The sequence below is a fragment of the Nerophis ophidion genome, linkage group LG04 (assembly GCF_033978795.1).
Source record: "Nerophis ophidion isolate RoL-2023_Sa linkage group LG04, RoL_Noph_v1.0, whole genome shotgun sequence".
Lineage (NCBI taxonomy): Eukaryota > Metazoa > Chordata > Actinopteri > Syngnathiformes > Syngnathidae > Nerophis > Nerophis ophidion.
Genome location: NC_084614.1, coordinates 48,816,652 through 48,842,197, shown reverse-complemented (window position 1 = coordinate 48,842,197; position 25,546 = coordinate 48,816,652). Strand labels below are relative to the sequence as shown.

The window sequence follows — 25,546 nt, the reverse complement described above, 5'->3', positions numbered from 1 at the left end:
AAAAGAGGGCACTGTAAGTTGATGATTACTTCTATGTGTAGAAATCTCTATTTATAATTGAGTCACTTATTTATTTTTCAACAAGTTTTTAGTTATTTTTATATCTTTTTTTCTAAACAGTTCAAGAAAGACCACTACAAATGAGCAATATTTTGCACTGTTATCTAATTTAATAAATCAGAAACTGATGACATAGTGCTGTATTTTACTTCTTTATCTCTTTTTTTCAACCGAAAATGCTTTGCTCTGATTAGGGGGTACTTGAATTAAAAAAAATGTTCACACGGGGTACATCACTGAAAAAATGTTGAGAACCCCTGAACTATACAACTGCTGTTTGCATTTACTCCGAATTCAATATGAAATAAATCTATGTTTTTTTAATTTTATTTATGTGAATTTTTGTTAGGTGTGATCTGATTGGTCAAAAGGAACAAGTGCGCAATGACGTGTATAACATAGACAAATGATGTGGCAAAAATCAAGGCGCGACTAAAAAGAAATAGTTCCCTGAATACCATGTAGGTCTATTCGTCTCGCGGAGTATTTTGAAAAGATATATTTCACTAAAATATTTCAATTAAATTTCAAATCATATTCAAATAGCGACGTGATGACAAATCGTGAATGCTGCAACACACTTAAAAAAAAGTGCAACCGTGTATTCATCCGCCTCATCGAGCACTTCCATTTCCGGGATGTTTTGTGTGCTAGCTAACCTCCGCCATTGCAGATCGAGGGAGTCGGTGTAGCCCGCGGTTAGCTCGGGGAAGCTCGCAAGTATAGTGCCAAGTGACGATTGTTAAAACACCATCACACCGACCAACACTCTCATTCGTAGAGGTAGACGTCAAGCTGAGAGGTTCCCTGGCTGTCTGGCTAGGATCTGAGAGAGGCCGTAGTTTGTTAGCTCTCGAAGAAACCGGAGGAGATTGAACGGAACCGCCATGGCTCAGATCCTGCCTATTCGATTTCAGGAGCACCTGCAGGTGAGTGTGATGGATTAGTAGCACGTTTTTTTTTTGTGTGTGAAATGTAGCATCCATTCACACTTGCTACAATTTTGCTTGTGACCCCGAATACTTCCTGGTCCAAGTCAAACATTGTTAACAAGTGATGTTAGCCTTGAGAGCTATGCTAGCAAGGCGGACCGGGGTGGATGACGTTTATCTTAGTTAGCGTCTAGCCTTCTTGCTAGCACTTTACCGAGCCTCTTAGGTCATTTAGATATTGCGTTAGCTTATTATATGGTCAAAATTGTCGACCACGAGGACGTTAACGATCATTGATTCATTCGATGATTGGAGCTGAGCATTTAGCAGTACTGCTACAGGCCAGTACTTAGGGACGTATTGATGTCAAGTCTCAGGTCTTCATTTTTACACATTCTTACAGGTTCTCATTTTTTTTTACACCTTACTATATTTAGTCATTTAAACTAGGGCTGGGCGATATGGCCTTTTTTATAACTCAATATTTTTAGACCATATCGCGATACACTATATATATCTTGATATTTTTACTGAAACCCACTACTACCCACCTCGCAGTCTGATTACAATTTTAAATGTCTCAGGAGTTTCATCTTCGAATCGTCGTGTAATGATGACGTGTACACAAGACGTCACAGGTTTTTAGGAAGTATGTGCGCTGCGCACACACACAGGTAAAAGTCGTCTGCTTTAACGGCTTAATTATACAGTATTTTGGATATCTGTGTTGCTGAATCTTTTGCAATTTGTTCAATTAATATTGGAGAAGTCACAGTAGAAAGATGGAGTTGGGAAGCTTAAGCCTTTAGCTGCACAAACACATGGTGATTCCTTGTTTAAAATTCCTGGAGGTGAAACTTTCCTATGGATCAGAGCGCGGTCAAGCCAACATGGATCCCTACCAAATGTCAACCAGCAGGTTTCGGTGTGAAAATTGTGGTTTAAAAAGTTAGTTCTTACCGGAGAAAAGCTGAGCATAGCTGCCGTCGACTCCCCTGAGACACTGCGCGTCAAGACACCCGTGGAGACACCCTTCCGACTATCAGGTACTATTTAACTCACTAAAACACCAGCAACACAATAGAAAGATAAGGGATTTCCCAGAATTAACCTAGTAAATGTGTCTAAAAACAGAGGAATCCGTCCCAATGCAATCGTGTTTTTTTTGTTTTTTTTTTACCTTTTTTAATTTTTTTCTAATCCGTCGCTATCAATATCCTCAAACACAAATATTTCATCCTTGCTCAAATTAATGGGTAAATTGTCGTTTTCCTGTTCCAAATAGCACTTTTTGTTGGAGGCTCCAATTAAAAACAATGTGAATATGTGAGGAACCATCACACGGGTGACGTCATCGTCTGCAACTTCCGGTAGAGGCAGGGCATATCTCGAAAGTTGCGAACTTTATCGTGGATGTTCTCTACTAAATCGTTTCAGCAAAAATATGGCAATATCGCGAAATGATCAAGTATGACACATAGAATGGACCTGCTATCCCCGTTTAAATAAGAAAATCTCATTTCAGTAGGCTTTTAGCCTTGAAGAACACTTGATGCATATAATCACAGCATTATGATGATTATACGTGTCTACATTAAAACATTCTTATTCATACTGCATTAATATATGCAGTATATTAATGCAGAGAAAGAAATCACAACTAAGTCAATTGACCAAAACTGTATTTATTAAAGTTATTAGCAAGTGACTTTTCAAATGATGCTACATATTAGCAGCAATGCTACTTTTGGTAGCAATGCTTTTGGACCACACTTGACAAATTAAAGTAGTCTCTTCAACATCTTCCCGCTTGAAGCCAAACCAATGCCAGACGATGGACCCCCTGCTGTTTTTCTTGGGAATTAATTTTTCTTTCATTTGCACCTTCGTATTACCACTCGCATGGCTTCGCTAGCATCACAGCTACAGTTACCCAGACTGCGACTTCTCTGCTCTGTGACGTATGACGTGACAGTTTGTGACGTGTGTAAGAAGGTGCGCTTGCTGTCTGTGAGAAGGAGACACAAAAAGTAGTGGGAAGATCCGCCTCCGCTTGGGATGGTATCCTGCTGGCTCCGCTGTGAACGGGACTCTCGCTGCTGTGTTGGATCCGCTTTGGACTGGACTCTCGCGACTGTGTTGGATCCATTATGGATTGAACTTTCATGCGACTGTGTTGGATCCATTATGGATTGAACTTTCACAGTATCCTGTTAGACCCGCTCGACATCCATTGCTTTCTTCCTCTCCAAGGTTCTCATAGTCATCATTGTCACCGACGTCCCACTGGGTCATTATTGTCACCGATGTCCCACTGGGTGTGAGTTTTCCTTGCCCTTATGTGGGCCTACCGAGTATGTCGTAGTGGTTTGTGCAGCCCTTTGAGACACTAGTGATTTAGGGCTATATAAGTAAACATTGATTGATTGATTGATAGTATAATGCCTGCAGCTAAAAGCAACTGCGTGAGAACGTATACTCGAATATCACAATAGTCATTTTCTATATCGCACAGAGACAAACCCGCGATATATCGTTTATATCGATATATCGCCCAGCCCTAATTTAAATGTTTGTTAACTATATGATATGCAATTCATGGCATCACATTTTTTGTACTCATGTTGTGACAAACGACAGAAAATGGATGGAAAGATGGATAACTGATCTGGATAAAATACTACTAAACTTGTAAGACTAGTAAAAGTCAGTGTCAGTTAAATGACAATATTCCTATTCGATAACAGTTGAAGGGAAAGTATAACACAAATACAGTGACTGAATAGAAATGCACGGTGGAACAGGGGTTAGTGCATGTGCCTTACAATACCAAGGTCCTGAGTAGTCCAGGGTTCAATCCCAGGCTCGGAATCTTTCTGTGTGGCGTTTGCATGTTCTCCCCTTGACTGCGTGGGTTCCCTCTGGGTACAAAGGCTTCCTCCCACCTCCAAAGACATGTACCTGGGGATAGGTTGATTGGCAACACTAAATTGGCTCTAGTGTATGAATGTGAGTGTGAATGTTGTCTGTTGTCCAGAGTGGACCCTGCCTTCCGCCCGAATGCAGCTAAGATAAGCTCCAGCAACCCTCAAGTTGCTGGCACGGCCACTCTACCAACCGAGCTATACCGCCCCAGGTGTACACCCTGGACAAGTCACCACTTCATTGCAGGGCCAACACGGACAGAGAGACAACATTTACACTCACATTCACACACTAGGGACCATTTAGTGTTGCCAATCAACCTATCCCCAGGTGCATGTGATTGGAAGTGGGAGGAAGCCGGAGTACCCGGAGGGAACCCACGCATTCACGGGGAGGACATGCAAACTCCACACAGAAAGATCCAGTATGTGGAATTAGGTTATAGAATGGATTTAGCAAAGAAATCAAACAATGTACTAATATAATCCACTTTACAAAGTATAAAAGATGAAGAACCCTAATAAACATTCTGAATATATTTATTCCATCTGTTCATTCTCTAGATAATCTTACTTTTCTCACCATATAAAATATACCTTACTTCACTAATTATTATTTATTTATTTATTTTTATTGTTATTACTTATGGAGTACAGTGTGAATAAATTGAGAACAGGAAGTGAACAAAAGTTTTAGCAACTGCTATGTTCAAGAAAAGGGGTAGGATGAAACTGGAAATTGTGATGTATCATGTTGGATGCATGCATTTTCCAAATAAATTCAAACTCAAGTTAGAGAGTGGAGTTAGAATGCTTAAAACAGTTGCATTAGTTAGGATGATGGTCAAGTTACCATGTGGTACGCTTTAATTCTGTTACTGTATGTAAAAACCTGCACAGCAACAATATAATTTTCCCATTTTGGAGCTTAACGGTGGCAGAGGGGTTAGTGCGTCTGCCTCACAATACGAAGGTCCTGCAGTCCTGGGTTCAAATCCAGGCTCGGGATCTTTCTGTGTGGAGTTTGCATGTTCTCCCCGTGAATGCGTGGGTTCCCTCCGGGTACTCCGGCTTCCTCCCACTTCCAAAGACATGCACCTGGGGATATGTTGATTGGCAACACTAAATTGGCCCTAGTGTGTGAATGTGAGTGTGAATGTTGTCTGTCTATCTGTGTTGGCCCTGCGATGAGGTGGCGACTTGTCCAGGGTGTACCCTGCCTTCCGCCCGATTGTAGCTGAGATAGGTGCCAGCGCCCCCCGCGACCCCGAAAGGGAATAAGCGGTAGAAAATGGATGGATGGATGGGATAAGTCTATCCTTTCCTACTAATATTGCTTGGATTTTAATGACGTCAGGTCCGATTCGCGTCCCGTCCATTAAATATTTATGGTGGTCAAGCTCGCCCTGTTCTCAATTGGTACAAAGTGCCATATAGGGTTTTAGGGTATACCGGTATTAGTATAGTACCGCGATACTAATGAATCATTTTCGGTACTCGGGGCTGTATAGCTCGGTTGGTTGAGTAGCCGTGCCAGCAACTTGAGAGTTCCAGGTTCGATCCTCGCTTCTGCCATCCTAGTCACTGCCGCTGTGTCCTTGGGCAAGACACTTTACCCACCTGCTCCCAGTGCCACCATAATACTCCCTTGGTCTCTCAGCCAACTATCAGTAATGCATATCCTGCATGTGTTTAATGATTGTTTCATTGCATTCTATCACACAAGCACTCCCTCAAGTTACTATACGGAATACACCCATTTCCTTTTTTTCCATACACTACTGTACTGTCACCGATGCATCACTATTACAATGGGGACAATTCATGAATTGATAGACATTTGTCCAAATATCGATTTTTCACTTATGTTACCGTTTTTTCCGGAGTATAAGTCGCACCTGCCGAAAATGCATAATAAAGAACGGAAAAAACATATATAAGTCGCACTGGAGTATAAGTCGCATTTTTGGGGGAAATTTATTTGATAAAACCCAACACCAAAAATAGACATTTGAAAGGCAATTTAAAAAAATAAATAAAGAATAGGATTGAATAGGCTGAATAAGTGTGTGTTATATGACCCATAAATAACCAACTGACAAGGTGCCTGGTATGTTAACGTAACATATTATGGTAAGAGTCATTCAAATAACTATAACCTATAGAAGATGCTATACATTTACCAAACAATCTGTCACTCCTAATTGCTAAATCCGATAAAATCTTATACGCCTAGTCTCTTACCTGAATGAGCTAAATAATATTATTTGATATTTTCCGGTAAAGTGTTAATAATTTCACCCATAAGTCGCTCCTGAGTGTAAGTCGCACCAAACTATGAAAAAAACTGCGACTTATAGTTAGAAAAATAGGGTAAATACTTATGCAGACGGTTTTCCAAAAATGAATGCTTATGTTCTCTAAATGTTAGTTTTAGGTTTGGCTAATCTTAGGAGAACCATTAGCTAACATCCTTTTAACATGTGTTGGCTGGTTTAGAGCTGCTCACAGGAGGAAGGAGAAGAGGACAAGCTATGCTAGCCCCGGCGCTTTGCTAGATTGAATGTGAAGTATTGAGACGAGAAAAGAAACATGCATTGTGCACTTCCATCGGAAGGCTAATGGGAACCGAGATCCCCCCCAAAAATTATACATACATTTAAAACATCTGTTATAGGGCAGGGCGATATTGGCTTTTATTAATATCGCAATATTTTTATGCCATATTGTGATATATGATATATATCTCGATATTTTTCCTTAACCTTGAATGAACGCTTGATGCATATAATCACAGCAGTATCATGATTCTATGTGTCTACATTAAAACATTCTTCTTCATACTGCATTAATATATGCTACTTTTAAACTTTCATGCAGAGAGGGAAATCACAATTAAGTCAATTGACCAAAACTTTATTATTAAATACTCTTCATTCTCTCACGGGTGACTTTTTAAATGAAGAACAAATTAATAGTGATGCTACCTTTTTGTAGTAACACTTCTGCTGCATACTTTGCATATTGCTGTTGTCTGCTGAATATCTTCCCACTTGAAGCCAAACCACCACCAGATGATGGATCCCCTGTTCTTTATTTTGGCCATTTATTGTTCTTCCTCCATTTGTGATCAGTTTCGCACCTTCTCTCTCTTGTATTGTCACAAGCTCCGCTCCGCTCTGCTTGCACGACCTGCCTCAGCTAACGCTAGCCATGCTGCTACCTCTCTGCTCTGCGATAGCGTATGGCGCTAGACGCGCGACAGAATGTGACGTATGTGAGAAGGCTGGCTTGTTTTGAGTCTCTGTGAGAAGGAGAGACGAGAAGGAGTGAGAAACGCCTTAATGTAATGCCCGCAGCTAAAAGCAACTGTCTGAGAACATATAATTGAATATTACGATATAGTCATTTTTTATATCGCACAGAGACAAACCTGCGATATATCGTTTATATCGATATATGGCCCAGTCCTAATCTGTTATTAATTATAGTATTAACTAGGGGTGTGGGAAAAAATCGATTTGAATACGAATCGAATACATTGTGCGATTCAGAATCTATTCTCATTTGAAAAAAATATATACATATATATATTTTTTTTTATCGAACAAACCACTACACAGCAATACCATAACAATGCAATCCAATTCCAAGACCAAACCTGACCCAACAACACTCAGAACTGCAATAAACAGAGCAATTGAGAAGACACAAACACGACACAGAACAAACCAAAAGTAGTGAAACAAAAATGAATATTATCAACAACAGTATCAATATTAGTTATAATTTCAGCATAGCAGTGATTAAAAATCCCTCTTTGACATTATCATTAGACATTTATAAAAATAAAAAAAAGAACAATAGTGTCACGGTGGCTTACACTTGCATCGCATCTCATAAGTTTGACAACACACTGTGTCCAATATCTTCACAAAGATAAAATAAGTCATATTTTTGGTTCGTTTAATAGTTAAAACAAATTTACATTATTGCAATCAGTTGATAAAACATTGTCCTTTACAATTATAAAAGCTTTTTAAAAAAAAATCTACTACTCTGCTTGCATGTCAGCAGACTGGGGTAGATCCTGCTGAAATCCTATGTATTGAATGAATACAGATTCGTTTTGATTCGGAAAAATATCGTTTTTGAATCGAGAATTGAATTTAATCGAAAAAATCAACACCCAAAGATTCACAGCTCTAGTATTAACCTATATTTCGTCTTACTTATCGTTTTGCTCTAATATTCATTTGTTGCTGCTTATTGTACAATGCGCTTTGTTGATTTTTTTTTTTTGTAATTTCTCCAATCCTTTCTGTCAGTCCTTTTTTTTTTTTTTTTTAAATAAAAACTGCTGGCAATACAACTATCAACAATTTCTGCCGTTATTGGAGACTATACACGTTTAGTTACTTCTGTCACTCCATGCCTGCGACGAAAAGCGAGCTACAGAGAGCCTAATGTCACATTTGCTTCATGTTGATGAGAGCCTACGTCTAATTAAAAGGGATTATTGCTCCTGTCATCTTAAATTTTGAATATCACTGTACGTGGGTATATCTCGGATACATTAAATTACGTCCACATCGTGGACATGCTTCTGATCCACATAACGTCATCACAACGTCCAATTTTGGCAGCGGTGTTCTGGTGATCAAAATACATCTCTTTCTACACCCAAATCTGCAGTGTATCACTAGTTAATAGTATGCAAATAATAAACTATATATATCAATTCATACTGTAACTACCTGCTGGTGGTAGGCTGTGTATGTTTGTGTGTTATGATGTTCATGTTGGCGGAGAATGTTTGTGCCCGTTGTAGGCATAAGTTTGGCAATAAAAGCTAAAAAGAGCGTCAGACTTTGTCTTCTTTACGCTAGAATACATTATATTACTATATTTTGTTTTCACGTAAAAAAACCCCAAATATTTAAGGTGCGGTGGCTAATACGTTGCCGTGGCGCACTGCCACAATCAAATACATTATGGGGAAACCCTGGCAGAAAGTAACCAGCTAAAAAGAGGAAATTAGCGAGTTGATGATAATTTCAATACAGTGTGGCTACCGGCTGGCAACTCTTTTAGCCATATTTATGAATAAGTAGATAGACGACATATGTCTGTGAACCGCAAGTTTATTGCTACTCGGCCCAAAGTGTCTGAACATTCAATGGTTTTAAAAGGCACAAATAATAAATTAAGGAGGCCTGCTTGCCAAGTATGGACATTTATTTGTTCATTTAGCAGGCTATTATTACCTGACATGTGGGTTACTCTACGGGATACAAGGGCACCAATGTAATAATGCATTTATTTTCCCTAATATACAGCCGGCTGGCCGGCTGATTAACTGTCAGTCATTCTTTCATTTACTCTCACATGAGTTCACTGTCTTTCAGTCGCTTGTTGTGAAAGTACTATACTTGATATGCAGTGGAGCCTGCTTTTCAAATGTCAATATCGCCGGTAATCACCATCATTTAATCGTTGCGGCCAAAATCGTAATCACGATTAAAATTCAGTTAATTGTGCAGCCCTCGCTTGGGGGATGAATGAACAATCTTTTCGAGCTGACACTATGGACTGTTTTACTTTTTACTTTACATGGTTGCTACTTTTCACAATAATAGCACGGTGCCCCTCATCGGGTCTGACCGCGTTAACATAATGGAGGTTTCAAAAAAGTACTCTACACAAGCATAATGTACTTAAATAAAGCAATTGTTAATACATTTACACAATTATTCTCTGATCTAATATGCTTGTCAAAATTGTCCAAAAATGTATTAAAGCAATAAGTGAGTATTTTTACATTTACTGTAATCAACAAATATTTACTTAAATTTTGACACAAAAATCACACACTATAAGGTGATAAAAAAAAAGGAATTGGAAAACAAAACTGAAAAACTTAATTTTGTTTTTTATATATACTAAATTGGCCCTAGTGTGTGAATGAGTGTGAATGTTGTCTGTCTATCTGTGTTGGCCCTGCGATGAGGTGGCAACTTGTCCAGGGTGTACGACGCCTTCCGCCCGATATTAGCCAGCGCCCCCCCGCGACCCTAAAAGGGAATAAGCGGTAGAAAATGGATGGATGGATATTGCTATTATTTTAATGTTTTATGTTGACTGTTTTCATTTTACTTGTGGTTTATTCGTTACTAATTCATATCCGTTTTTTTTTTTTTTAACTTAAAGTTGAGTTTTGGTGGTACATACTCATAGTTCAAAATATATGAATAATTGTGTTATTAATCAAAAATAATCATTATTATTTTTGCATTCATCGTCCAGCCCTAGCGCCATAACACAAACCATTTTAGTGTCTCTGCTTGGGTCTATTGAAAACTATTGAACATGAATTGTTATGGCAGTTAGCAAATAATCCATAAATTAGCCGTACCGTTTAATAAGCTGCAGTGTTCAAAGCGTAAGAAAAAAGTAGCGGCTTATTGTCAGGAATTCGGTAGTAATATACAATATAATAACTAAAGATGTATAAATAAATGATTTATAATTGAATCTTAGCCCCTGAATAGTAATCACATCCAAAGACTCCCACCTGTAATACTACTTTAAAAAGTAACCTGAACTTTTGCCACAAACCATATAGTACATTGTCTTGGTCAGCCCATGTGAATGCTGGATAATATCAAGGCACAACATGTTTTTTTATGAAATAAAAGTAGTAAATAAACATAGCGATTTTGACATTTGGCCTGGGCATTGTAATCATTGTCAATTAGGTGATGTGGAATTAGGGCTGGGCGATATTGCCTTTTTTTAATATTGCGATATTTTCAGGCCATATCGCAATATACAATATTACGGTATTTTGCCTTGGCTTTGAATGAACACTTGATGCATATAATCACAGCAGTATGATGATTCTATGTGTATACATTAAAACGTTCTTCTTCATACTGCATTAATATATGCTACTTTTAAACTTTCATGCAGAGAGGGAAATCACAACTAAGTCAATTGACCAAAAGTGTATTTATTAAAGTTATTAAGCAATGGCGCAAACATTCAAGTAATTTCCAAAACATAAATTGCAAGATTATCAGAGACATTTTAATTGTCAAATAAAAATGAGCTGCATAATAGGAAATCAAATAGTATTAGTCCTTCACTATGTGGTATGTTACTAAGTTTATGAAACACTCTTCATTCTGTAGCAAGTGACTTTACAAACGATGCTACATATTAGCAGTGATGCTACTTTTTATAGCAACGCTTTTCCCCCCCACACTTGACAAATTATGGTTGTCTGTTCGACATATTCCCACTTGAAGCCGAACCACCACCAGACGATAGAAACCCTGGTGTTTTTATTGAGAATTAAGTCTTCCTTCATTTGTTACCAGATCCGCGCCATCTTTTTCTCGTACGGCTACGTTAGCAGCTAACGTTAGCCACGCCGCTACCTCTCTGCTCTGCGAGGGCGCGTATGTGACGTGACATATGACGTGACAGTTTGTGACGTATGTAAGAATGTGCGCCTGCTTGTCTGCGAGAAGGAGACACGGGAAAGAGCAAGGAGAGCCTGAAGTGTACGCCCGCAGCTAAAAATCCTGCGTGAGAACGTATACTCGAATATTACGATATAGTAATTTTCTATATCGCACAGAGACAAACCCCCGATATATCGGATATAACGATATATCGCCCAGCCCTATGTGGCATTGTATACTTGTTGAAGCATCTGAGACAACAATTTTATAACCCAGCAGACTCACTGTTAAATGTCAGTTCGTATAGTGCCTGTTGATTTTTTTTGTTACGTTCCACTATTAAAGAATGTTGTTGAATAAAGATGTCTGTGTGGTAGAACGCATGGACATTTGACAAACTACATTAAAATTATTGACAGTGTTTTTGTTTAGCTGATTGACAAATCTAGTGAAACACTAATCTCTAATACATACATTCAGTACTTAGACCATAGTTTTTTTTCCAGTGTGTTGCAGAAATAAAATAATTACCTTCTCCTTTTCACTCATTGCAGTCATGTGTTGTCAGCTTGTAAACTTGCTAAGATTGCATTTTATGTATCATCCATTTTTATAGTGTGCTGTTGACTACTTTTAAGAGAACTACTATTGTCATGTGAAATGTGTTTTCCTTAAAATTTAACATTATGAGCTGGAGCTGCATGAGTACTGTCAGCATTGAGTGAAGCATAAATTCCAATGCTTGGTGATTGATTGGCCCGCGATCAGTATCGACCAATTTCTGGGATAACTTGGATTTCTGCAGAAATTGGTGATAAAATGTCTTCTGCTCTTCATCGAAGTCACAACAATAGACACACAGTCTGCTTAAACTTATACTACACAAAAAATAAAGTTTACATCTTTTTATTGAAAACATGTTAACATTCACTGTGCAGGGTGGAAAAAGTATGTGACAAAACTGTTTCAGTGCATTCTTGGGATTTTAAGGTGTGAATCGCTCTCATGAGGTCATTCCACCGCATCTCAATCGGGTTGAGGTCAGGACTTAGACTGGGCCACTCCAGAAAGCGTATTTTCTTCTGTTGAAGCCATTCTGTTGTTGATTTACTTCTATGCTTGGGGTCGTCGTCCTGTTGCAATAGCCATCCTCTGTTGAGCTTCATTTGGCGGACAGATGGTCTTAAGTTTTTCTGCAAAATTTCTTGTTAAACTTGGGAATTCATTTTTTCATCGATGAAAGCAATCCGTCCAGGCCTTGAGGCAGCAAAGCCGCCCCAAACCATGATGCCACCTCCACCATATTTCACAGTTGGGATGAGGTTCTGATGTTGGTGTGCTGTGCCTTTTTCCTCCACATATGCACTATATTGCCAAAAGTATTTGGCCACACATCCAAATGATCAGAATCAGGTGTCCTAATAACTTGGCCCGGCCACAAGTGTGTAAAATCAAGCACTTGGGCATGAAGACTGTTTCTAGAAACATTTGTGAAAGAATGGGCCGCCCTCAGGAGCTCAGTGATTTCCGGCGTGGAATTGTCATAAGATGCCACCTGTGCAACAAATCCAGTTGTGAAATTTCCTCTCCCCTAAATATTCCAAAGTCAACTGACTGCTTTATTATAAGAAAAAGGAAGAGTTTGGGAACAACGCAACTTAGCCACGAAGTGGTAGGCCACGTAATCTGACAGAGAGGGGTCAGCAATAGCTGAAGTTAGGGCTGGGCGACATGGCCTTTTTTTAATATCTCGATATTTTTAAGCCATATCGCGATACACGATATATATCTCAATATTTTGCCTTAGCCTTGAATTAAGACTTGATACATATAATCACACCAGTATGATGATTTTATGTGTCAACATTAAAACATTCTTGTTCATACTGCATTAACATATGCTCATTTTAAACTTTCATGTAGAGAAGGAAATCACAACTAAGTTAATTGACCAAAACCGTATTTATTAAACAGTTATTAAGCAGTGGCACAAACATTTATGTCATTTCCAAAACAAAGTGCAAGATTGTCAGAGACATTTTAAAACAAGCTATTGTGCATGAAGTCACTAAGATGACATATCAAAACAAAACTCTAAATTAAAGTGCACTTTTTGTACAGAACGCCACTAGAATAGTTTAAAACAAATAAAGTGCACTTTCGTGCGTGATGTCACACAAGGTATTTCAATAACTGTCATAAAAATGAGCTGCATAATAGGAAATCAAATAGCGTTCGCTATTTGGTATGCGGTAGGTTACTGCGGACATGATCTCCTTTTGTTGTTGACTATTTTTTCCATACAGTGTTGATCTGGAAATGTTTGCCTCGGCATTTTGATGGTGTGGGTGTGTGGCACCGAATGGAGATGTTGACATGCGGAGTATTCACTCTTCATTCTCTAGCACAGGGGTGCCCATTACGTCGATCGCGAGCTACCGGTCGATCGCGGAGGATGTTAGTCGATCGCCAGCCAGGCATTTAAAAAAAATAGCCGTAAAAATTATTGATCATCAATCTTCAACAAGACGTCACTTTCGTCACTTGATTGATATTCACGACACCTGAGATGAAACTGGCTGCTGCGAGCTAATTATTAAGAAAAAGTGATAGACAGGAAGGCGAGAAACACTTTTTATTTTAACACATTAACGCCGTACCTCCTGTCAAAACTCTAAAGACCGACTGCACAGTTCCTATCTTGACAATAAAAGCGCTGCTCCCTCTTGCCTGCGCTAACAAAACAAAAGTCTCAGAAAGCTGACGTGCACAAGCTAGCAAGTTACAGAGTTAATGGATTTCTTGTTATGTGTATAAAAACGAGTATGGGAGCTGGACAAATAAGATGCCAAAAACCAACCACTTTCATCTGGTATTGGACAGAAAGGAGGACTTTTGTTCTCCATTTGAAAATGCCGACGTTATCCGCACTTCTGTCGAATTCCAATCGATGCAAGTCATCCGAATCAGGTAATACTCCAACTTATATTCTTGTCTTCATGAATGAAAGGACTCTATATGTGTTAAACATTATTGCATTATCATTAAAAACCTTTAATATGTTTACAAAAACATATGTTTCATAAATAAAAACATATAAATGATATATATGAATGAGGTAGATCCCCTCGACTTGGTCAATTGAAAAGTAGCTCGCCTACAGAAGTGTGAGCACCCCTGCTGTAGCAGGTGACTTTTCAAATGATGCTACATATTAGCAGTAATGCTACTTTTTGTAGCAACGCTTTTGCCCCACACTTGACAAATTACGGTTGTCTGTTCGACATATTCCCACTTGAAGCCAAACCATCGCCAGACGATGGACCCCTTGGGAATTAATTTTTCCACAATTTGTTACCAGATTCGCACCTTCTTTCTCTCGTGTTACCACTCGCACGGCTCCGCTCGTATCACAGCTAACGTTACCCATGCTGCTACCTCTCTGCTCCGCGAGGGCGTATACGTATGTGACGTATGTAAGAAGGTGCGCTTGCTGTCTGTGAGGAGAGACAACACAGAGTGGGAAGAGCCTGTAGTGTAATGCCAGCAGCTAAAAGCAACTGAGTGAGAACGTATACTCGAATGTCACGATATAGTCATTTTCTATATCGCACGGAGACAAACCCACGAGTATAGAGTATATCGATATATCGCCCTTCCCCAGCTGAAGCGCATAGTGCAAATATCCCGCCGACTTTCTGCAGTCAGTTGTTACAGAGCTCCAAACTTCATGTGACCTTCCAATTAGTGGTGTAAAGGACGTTGTCACCGGAGTCTAGAGCAGTGGGGGCGCGTTCTCTGTAGTGATGAATCACGCTTTTCCATCTGGCAATCAGATGGACGAGTCTGGGTTTGGAGGTTGACAGGAGAACTGTACATTTCGGACTGCATTGTGCCAAAGAGGAGGATTTAAGGTGTTAGGTTGTCTATTGCATTTTATATATCATCTATTTTTATAGTGTGCTGTTCACTACTTTAAGAGAACTAGTGAAAATAACTTTCAATGCTCCAGGATACCAAAACATTTTGGACAATTCCATTCCAAAACCTTGTGGGAACAGTTCAGAGTAGGCCCCTTCCTCTTTGAACATGACTGCACAAAGCAAGGTCCATAAAGACATGGATGACAGAGTCTGGTGTGGATGAACTTGTCTGGCCTGCACAGAGTCCTGCCCTCCAAGTCGTCATTGTAACCACATCACCACCGCCACAGGTATCTTGGCAGTTAGGGGAAACCCCGGGAGTTGATGGTAGTTTTTTGTTTTGTCGGGTTATTGTGTACTAGTGTTCAGTTTGTTTGGGTTAAACTTTTGTACAGTATGTATATAAGCAAACATGAAATTAATATTTTTTTCATAGTTTTTTGACGATTATAATTGAGTAAAATTTGGAAAGGAAAATTATTCCATGATCTTAAATATGTAAGTAAAAAAAAATATTTAAGTGGCCATTACTGCCTCTGTGACTATGTAGAATTGGATCGAAACTCAAGCTTGTACTATGGTTGATTGATACTTTTATTAGTAGATTGCACAGTTCAGTACATATTCCATACAATTGACCACTAAATGGTAACACCGGAATAAGTTTTTCAACTTGTTTAAGTCGGGGTCCACGTTGATCAATTCATGGGCTATTTATTGGTAGTGCACTTTTCAAAACTGTAAATGACAAAATATGTTTGTGTATATTTCAGCAGCCAAAGGAGGAGCTTTTGTAACCTATACTCTGTTTTGAAATGTTTATATTATAATTAATTTACGTGCAATAATACACAAGTGTAAACAAATAGCAACGCATGTTTTTCTTTTTTTTTTTTATATAAGACTAGTAGTTTGAAATGACACAGCATACACTGCATCTTACTCTTAGCAAAATTCTAATTTGTATAATGTTTTTTTTTGACGAGGTATAAATTTGACTTTTTATGGAATAATTTCAAAGAACTAAATGTAGAGCTTTCTATGGGAGGCAAAACTTCTGTCTTGGACAAGTTACTTCTGTTAACAAAAAATTGTAGCATTGCACAATGTATGCAAATAAATAATCTCCAATATTGAGATTAATAAAAGTACAAATTTAACATGTCCGCCTTGAATAAAATATTTTTGTAAATAAAAATGTAGTATTGTACATTGTATGCAAATAAATAATCAAGTAAAACATTGAGAGAACTTTAGTTTTAGTAAGTAGATAAACGCAGGCTTTTTTATTGTAAGTGCACCACATTGTGGCGATGTGCTTAGCGACTGCTTTCATGATTGTTCTCTGTGCTGCTGTCTCATTGTACATGGTACCTTTTGTATTTTATTCTACCATAGGAAGCTGCATTTTAGCTGGCGTCAGTTTGTTGTTGTGGTCTTATTTGCCTCGTAAAGAGTTGCATTTTCCTGCACTCGGCTGCTAAAGGCTTCAGTTTTCAGATGCAGGAATAAGTTTATTGTGCTGCTGTTTATTTTTTGTTTATTTTAAATTGTCTGCAACAAAAAACTTCAATTTATCGATTGAATCAATATCGCCAAGGCCTAAAATGAGATAATATTGCCAGCATAACCTTTCAAATGCAATAAACTTGTATTTCCCTTATATTTTAACTTTGTGATTTATATGTAAACTTTTAAATCTCTTATTTGAAGAAAAACAAATAAATCCAACTAATAACAATAAATTATATTGTTAGCAAAAATAATCACAACCAAATGCAATAAAAAAAAAAGGTCCTGCGTCTGTTGAGGTGGGGTTGGGGCACCCTCAAATATACACAGCCAGAAAGGTAAATAAAATAGCTAAATAAAGTACTCGTATGATAAACGAAGTTGCACTTTAATTTTGTTATATGTAGAGTGAGGTACAGTATTCATTACCTAACTGACAATGAAGTTAGGACCTTTCTCAGTAAAAAGTGCAGAGTAACATTATAAACACTACCCTAGAGTATAAGCAGATGTTTTAACAGGTCATATAAGTGGATGCACAATTAATCAAATTTGAATCGTTATCACAATTTTGGCAGCTACGATTAAAAGAGGGTGATAGTCAGCGATGTTAACATTTAAAAAACAGGCTCCGCTGCATTCTTATCCAAGCACATTGACAACCAACAGTCAGCCAACCACCAGGGGGCAACAGACAGTCACAGTGGACTCATGTAAGATTGAGTGACAAATAGGGTTGGGCGATATGGAAGAAAATAAATATCACAATTACTCTTTTCAGATCATCTAATCTTAAATAATATAACAATTAGTTTTTTTAATTAATGCATATTGTCCCGTGCAGGATTATACTGAGTACTGTATCCCTACTGCAGTTTCTTCCAACAGACATTTTCACCATGTTTGATTAAGGTAATGTATGCTAACAACTGACAACTGTAATTTAGTTCATATCTATTATTGTGTTTCCTAGTGGTGCAACAGTACAGGTAACCCACGCTACGGTCCGACCTGGTTTTTAGAGCCATGATTTTGCTTTTTCAGTAAATTTTTTAGGGGTAAAGAGAAAAACACTTTTTTTTTGTCTCTCAAAAGTTTTTTGGGGCTCGTAATCACAAACATTCTACAGTAAACAAAGTATCAGTGGTGGGGTGAATATTATAAGACTTATTTACTAAACAACACTTTCGCATGGTAAATTAATATTTGTATTCTTTTTTTACTTGTATACATCATAGCTTCTCACTAGTGCTTTAGCAAACTGCAAGCGGTGACCCATATTGTGGAGTTTTTAAAACCCAAATCCTGTATCTTATATACAATGCAAATACATTCAAGTGCAGTTTGAATTTGAGGTGCTGTAAAATAATGTGTTCCAACTAGGGCAGAGCCGATAACACGATATCGGTATTTACTAGGGGTCTAACGGTACGTGTATTTGTATTGAACCGTTTCAGTATGGGGGTTTCGATTCGGTGCGGAAGAGTACCGAACGAGTTTCCACACTAACATATGAAGTAGCCGCCTATGCTAAAGTCTTAATAAGCTACTCTGCTTTCTGCCTCCGTCTCCTACACAGCACCCAGCATTGTCCCACCCACACAACCATCCGATTGGTTACAACCGTAGCGGTAACATCCAATCAGCAGTGCGTATTCAGACTGCATGTAGTCAGCGCTTCGGCGTCGAGCAGATAGGTGTTTAGCAGGTGAGCAGCGGACTCTCTCCAAATTATACTAAACAATTCCAAGTCAACTACTACTAACATCACTATGAGCCTGTTGACCTTCTAGAAACAAACTGCAGCTCAGCTCACTCGCAGTCCTGGCTTAAGGTGAAGGCTAATTAGCTTTTAGCGTAACGTTAGCTAATTTTGCGGTGTGTGTGTGTATGTTACGGACAATGTTGATTGAGGTGTGTTGAAGCAGCAAAAAAGGACATTATGTTAAATGAAGAGTTTCTGTCTGTGATAGTTGATATAATAATGTAAGTGCATCATAAAGCCTACATAAACTCCAAGGTGTTCAGGGATGAATAGTCTCTACAATTGTTATTGTACTATTTTTTTCAGCTTTAGTTACATTAGTCATTAGTAATGTAGCAGCCTAGTTTTGAATGGCAGGGTCCCTGCTATCACATGTTGATACAAATATAACATCTACATAATAAAAATTAACTACAGTCTTCCCAAATGCTGTAATAAATTAAGCATGATGAGTTGACTTGAAATTGTTTAATGTTGCACTTTTTTTATGTAGAAAAAAGTTTTGTCTTTTTATTTAATCTGAGCAACACGTTGAGGCAGTTTAATGTTGATTAACGTGGGCAAAAATATTATAGTGTTCCCAATGTTAAAAGGATAAAGCCATTGTTTACAAATTTGGTAAATAACCCAAAAATTTATATTTTGTTCTTTTCTTACTATACCGAAAATGAACCGAACCGTGACCTTTAAACCGAGGTACGTACCTAACCGAAAATTTTGTGGACCGTTACACCCCTACTATTTAGTACGATGAACACATACTCGATATCAATATAAAATAGCTTCAATAAAATATTCGATGTATAATAATATAATTTGGTCTGAAGAAACCAGAAATTATGAAGCGATATTTGTTTCATGAAGTCACTCAAGCTTTTTATGTAGACAGGGGGTTTTTTTGTACACAAAAATGTACTATTGTACATTGTCACTGGTGCTTTGGGAACCCAGCGAACAGGAAAAAAGAAGTGTCACTGAGCAATCGGAGAGACATGCAAAAGGCCAATAAGTTAACAGTATTCATTGAGCAATGGGAGGGACACGCACAGCCAATGACGTAACAGTATCAACTACCGAGTGTTACGTCTTTCTTGCTGTTCGGCTCTCGCCTCCCAGTCCCAGACCGCACTCCCTCCAGGAGCGTCACTCACCCAAAACAGTGCCATTCTTAAAGGAACACGCACGCACGCACTCACACACACACACACACACACACACACACGGTACTTTAATAACACTATTGTGTTTGCCCCGTCTTGCTGTGAATTTACTGCATGGAGTGAGACGAACCGTTCAATTGCTTCTACACTACTGCAATTGAGTGTTTCAAATCTGCAACTAACATAATCTATTTTAATTATTTTATTACCTTAGCCGCGTTCATCCAACCTGGCTCCCAGACACACTCTCCACTGATAGATAGCACCCTTGGGAAGTTTGAAATTGTTTTACTTTATTTAATGGCAGGCTTAAATAAGTCATAAAAAGTATCAATAATTATCTATCGATCAATATAAAAATGTATATCGTGATATAGTTTTCGGCCATATCGCCCAGCCCTAGTACAAATGCCTGCAGCTGCTGAAACCGATGCAAAGAATGACTGTTCTTGTAGCCTGTAAACAGGCATGCACATGGTGATTTATTAATGCTGTCAAAACTGGGGACTTCATTTTAATTAATCGTTCGAGTAATTTACTTTTCAAATATTGGCCCAGGTCTAGATGAGTCGACTATTCGAATAATGAATCAAAAGATTAATTGCTAGCAGATGAGGATTGGACTGGATTTGGCTCATGATGGATGCTAATAGGGTTATGTTGTGAAGGTACTGAGCCTATAATTCCATATCAGCGTCCACTTCAGTATTTGGATGCTACAATTATAGAGTTTGAATGATCATTATAGTCTGAGTAACAAATACGGTTTCACGATTATTTAGGCATCGATTAATATCACTACAAAAATTAATAAAAACACAAATCCCTTAGAAATGTTATCGTGGTATTTGTTGCTGTCGGAAACAAGTTATCAAATAACATTACAATAGCAGTAGAAAATATGTATATAAATAATTTTTATAAATGAATTAATAATATTATTTTAAGCCTAAGATGAACTTTAATGATCTCCATGGGTAAGTGTTACTTATTGTGGGAAATAAACTCTGTTATTGTTATTAACTGTCATCCATGCTAATTTCTTAATTTTTAGTTATCTATTTTTTGCAGTGTTAATAACTGAAATGCATAATTAGATCTCAGGAGTGTCACGATTTGATATAACGATTTGATTCGATATTTGTGGCTGGCTGTACAATTCAGGAAAGTTCTAATTTGTTCTGTAACGATTCAGTCAGTTGAAACCAATTCCAAAAAAAAACATTGTGACTCTGAAAAATACTGGCTACTAGACATTGCAGGTGAAGTTTTCCATGTGTCTGTTATTTCTTTTAAGGGAATTAGTGGTAAACTAATTATGGATACAAGCAAGCAAACAGCAATTAAAGGCCTACTGAAACCCACTACTACCCACCACGCAGTCTGATAGTTTATATATCAATGATGAAATAATAACATTGCAACACATGCCAATACGGCCTTTTTAGTTTACTAATTGCAATTTTAAATTTCCTGGGAGTTTCGTCTTGAAAACGTCATGTAATGATGACATGTACGCAAGACGTCACTGGTTTTTAGCAAATATGAGCGCTGCACACACACACAGCTAAAAGTCGTTTGCTTTAACCGCATAATTACACAGTATTTTGGAGATCTGTGTTGCTGAATCGTTTGCAATTTGTTCAATTAATATTGGAGAAGTCAAAGTAGAAAGATGGAGTTGGGAAGCTTTAGCCTTTAGCCACACAAACACACGGTGATTCCTTGTTTAAAATTCCTGCAGGTGAAACATTACTACGGATCAGAGCACGGTCAAGCGAACATGAATCAAGACGGAATGTCAGCCAGCAGGTTTCGGTGAGAAAATTGTGGTAAAAAGTCGCTTCTTACCGGAGATCAGCTGAGCTTGTGCCGTCCATAGCTGCCGTCGACTCCCCTGAGACACTGGCGTCAAGACACCCGTGGAGACACACCTCCGACTATCGGGTACTGTTAAACTCACTAAAACACTAGCAACACAATAGAAAGATAAGGGATTTCCCAGAATTATCATACTAAATGTGTCTAAAAACATCTGAATCCGTCCCAATGCAATCACGTTTTATTTTTTTCTAGTCCTTCGCTATCAATATCCTCGAACACGAATCTTTCATCCTCGCTCAAATTAATGGGGAAATTGTCATTTTCTCGGTCCGAATAGCAGTTTTTGTTTGAGGCTCCCATTAAAATCAATGTGAATATGTGAGGAGCTCCCACACTTGTGACGTCACCGTCTGCGACTTCTGGTAAAGGGAGGGCTTTTTTGTCAGCACCAAAAGTTGCGAACTTTACCTTGGATGTTCTCTACTAAATCCTTTCAGCAAAAATATGGCAATATCGCGAAATTATCAAGTATGACACATAGAATGGACCTGCTATCCCCGTTTGAATAAGAAAATCTCATTTCAGTAAGCCTTTAATGGCCAACACATTTCACATCTTATTTGATTAAAGTACAACCAGCACTTAAGGTTGAATTAACAAGAGGAAACTGTTTCTACTTACATTTTCAACATTCAAGCAAAGTAAGACAAAACTTCAGTAACCGACATTTTAAGAGTCCATTTACCTGCTAAATAAAGGTCCCTGACCTAGCCATACAGTATCTGTTCTCCGGTATGACATCGCTGTTGATGGACAGAGTCCCAGGTGTGCGGAAGCATGTATACCCCCTTATTCCCTGTTGATAATGTTGGCCCCTCACTTCCTAATGTCCTAGTCTCCTTGATCCATTTCTTGTATTTATTTGTTTCTAATGAAATAACTTTTCCTTGACTGCCAGTGGCGTGTTGTCACATATTGTGTTGTGTTCCGAAAGTCGACGCGTAACTAACTTGCTCTGCTGTAATTTCAGTATCGTCACGTCTTTTGTGGCTTTAAATAATTGTGTTGTCATTTGTATTTATTGTTGCTTTTGCAATCGTGCTGTAGAAGTTTTTTGTGTTGTCGTTAATGGTATTCTGTTGTGGCGTTTGCATTTTTTATGACCTTTCTCTGCCTTAGCAGTTATCCGCCACAGATGATTATGATGTCACAGATAGGCGAAATAGGCTCAACGTTTAATGTCCTGTTATTAAAGGTTAAAACTTCATATGAATTCTGCTGTTCTTAAATCAAATGTTTTCCTTTTTTGATATAAAAAAAATCCCTTTTCAAAACGATTTTGGATCAATACATATCATCCAGAAGGCAAACTTGCCAGATCGATATACTTGATGTAAATCGATGTACTGGTATATCAATCAATTGTTACGAACAGAATCGGTAACAAAGAGTGGAGTGAATCCAACCCTCACTGGTAACGGGGCCGACTTATTGCTGGCAATGCGGACCAAGCCTTGACACCGATCATACAGGGTGCGAACCGCCACAAGCAGACAGTCCGATACCCCATATTCCCTGAGCACTCCCCACAGGACTTACCGAAGGACACGGTCGAATGCCTTCTCCAAGTCCACAAAGCACGTGTAGATTGGTTGGGCAAACTCCCATTCACCCTCAAGGACCCTGCTGAGAGTATAGAGCTGGTCCACATTTCCACCACCGGGACGAAAACCACACAGCTCCTCCAGAACCCGAGGTTCGACTATCTGGTGTAGCCCCCTCTCCAGTACACCTGAACAGACCTTACCCGGAAGGCTGAGGAGAACAATATTATATATAATATAACAATTTGACTGGGTATTAAGTCTTACCTTTTTAATGGTGGTAATCACACAAATTATGCACCAAATTGGACTTATTAGAACTCTGTCTGGGCCGATAACAAATTTTGCTCAACTATATATTGACCTACAAATTAATACAGATGATATTATTACCATAATTTTTTTTTTAACCACTAGTGAAAGGATAATATATTCTAATAATGCAAGTATACTCTTTTAAATATGATAAACCTGTATTTCAACATTGTAATTGAAATGTATTTTTTTAAAGGAACTGCACTTTCTTTGCAAGTTTGCCTATAGTTTACAATACGTATTGTATGAGACAAAATGTAAAAAGTTTGTTTTTGTTGCACTTAACTTGTACTAATCGTCTCGTTCTTGGCCAGCAATGCAGCTAATGGGAGCAATCCATTATTCCTCTAAATCGCTTTAAAATTAAGCTAACAACTGCATCAACAGCTAAATGGCTTTCACTTTCTGTTTCAACTCGAAGCTCTCAAGTATATTATCACAGTTAATAGTAAAATTGTTTAATCAATGGATTCCTACTTCAGTATCTGTTGACTCAGCAACCCCTAACCCCATGTTGAAATGTTCATTTAATAATGCAGTGCTCGTTTATACTTCCACAACGCTGGCATTTGTTCTTTGAACTTTGCTCGCAACAACCCTGCTGATATCTCGTGACAGACTGGCGAGGACACAGATATGCTAAATACTAGACGTGGTGCTGCATTGTGAACATGTTAGATAAAAGTTACATTTTGAGCCACAAACCACCTCTTTAGAAATTGCTTTGGAAGGAGATAGTGCTTGCAATTCTTTCTCTGCCCTCCTGTCTTTTTTTAAAGGTCAAAGCAGACCTCCTGTTACTTACTGTTGAGCTGGTCACATGTCCTTGTGCCTCATGGAGTGGAGGAGGCAGCTCTCTGCACTCCTGTTTTTTCAGTCTCCATAGACAATGGTCCCAAGTTTCCTGTTGTGGAATATAGCTATGAAGTGGTGCAAGCCTCAGCACATTACATGGCACATCCTTCCCTGATGTGATTGACACACACAACTTTTTTTATGCTGAGCAAGATGCTGCTTTCCTTTTGAAGGAAATGGTATGCAGTCCAAGCTCTGCTGAAGCTGTGCAACCCTTACAGTTTGATTCAAATTCCATTCACAAATTGTTTTGTTCACAAGTTATTCAGCAGTTCGTGAAAAAAGTGCTACACCAGGGGTGCCCACACTTTTTCAGCAGGCGAGCTGCTAATTAAATCGGGCTGGGCGATAAAGACAAAAAAAAAAAAGAATTCACGATTAATATTTTCATCTCAATATCATAACCTTTCTTTTTAAATTAAAGCATATTGTCCCGTGCAGGATCATACCGAGTACCGCATCTCTGTCTACTACTGTAGTAGCTTGTAACAGACCTTTCCACCATGTTTGAATGGGGAAATACAGTATATGCAAACAGCTGACAACTGTCATTTTGTTCATATCTATATTTGTTTACCAAAGGTACAACTGTAGAGGTATTTCCTGCTACGGATTGTACCTGGTTTTAGAACTACAATTTTGCTTCTTTTTCATTACGTTTTGTGGGGACAAATAACAACTTTTTTAGATTTCAATTAGGGCTGGGCGATATTGCCTTTTTTAATATCGCGATATTTTTAGGCCATATCGCGATATACGATATATATTACGATATTTTGCCTTGGCCTTGAATGAACACGATGCATATAATCACAGCAATATGATGATTCTGTCTACATTAAAACATTCTTCTTCATACATTTATTAAAGTTATTAAGCAATGTCACAAACATTCAAATCATTTCCAAAACATAAATTGCAAGATTGTCAGAGACATTTTAAGTGTCAAATAAAAATGAGCTGCATAATAAGAAATTAAATAGTATTCATCCTTCACTATGTGGTATGTTACTAAGGCTATGAAATTCTCTTCATTTTCTAGCGAGTGACTTTACAAATGATGCTACTTATTAGCAGTAATGCTACTTTTTATAGCAACGCTTTTCCCCCCACACTTGACAAATTACGGTTGTCTGTTCGACATATTCCCACTTGAAGCCGAACCACCGTCAGACAATGGAAACCCTGCTGTTTTTCTTGGGA

General features: G+C 38.3%; 1 protein-coding gene across 1 annotated transcript in view; it reads left to right on the top strand.

Moving 5' to 3' along the window:
• The first annotated feature begins 694 nt into the window (after positions 1-694).
• cltca (clathrin, heavy chain a (Hc)) overlaps positions 695-25,546 on the top strand; it is an 82,316-nt gene continuing 57,464 nt past the window's right edge. The window contains exon 1 of the mRNA XM_061898214.1: positions 695-989. Within this exon, the coding sequence (XP_061754198.1) occupies positions 948-989 (42 nt within the window). The 5' untranslated portion in view covers positions 695-947. The remainder of the gene's footprint in view (positions 990-25,546) is intronic.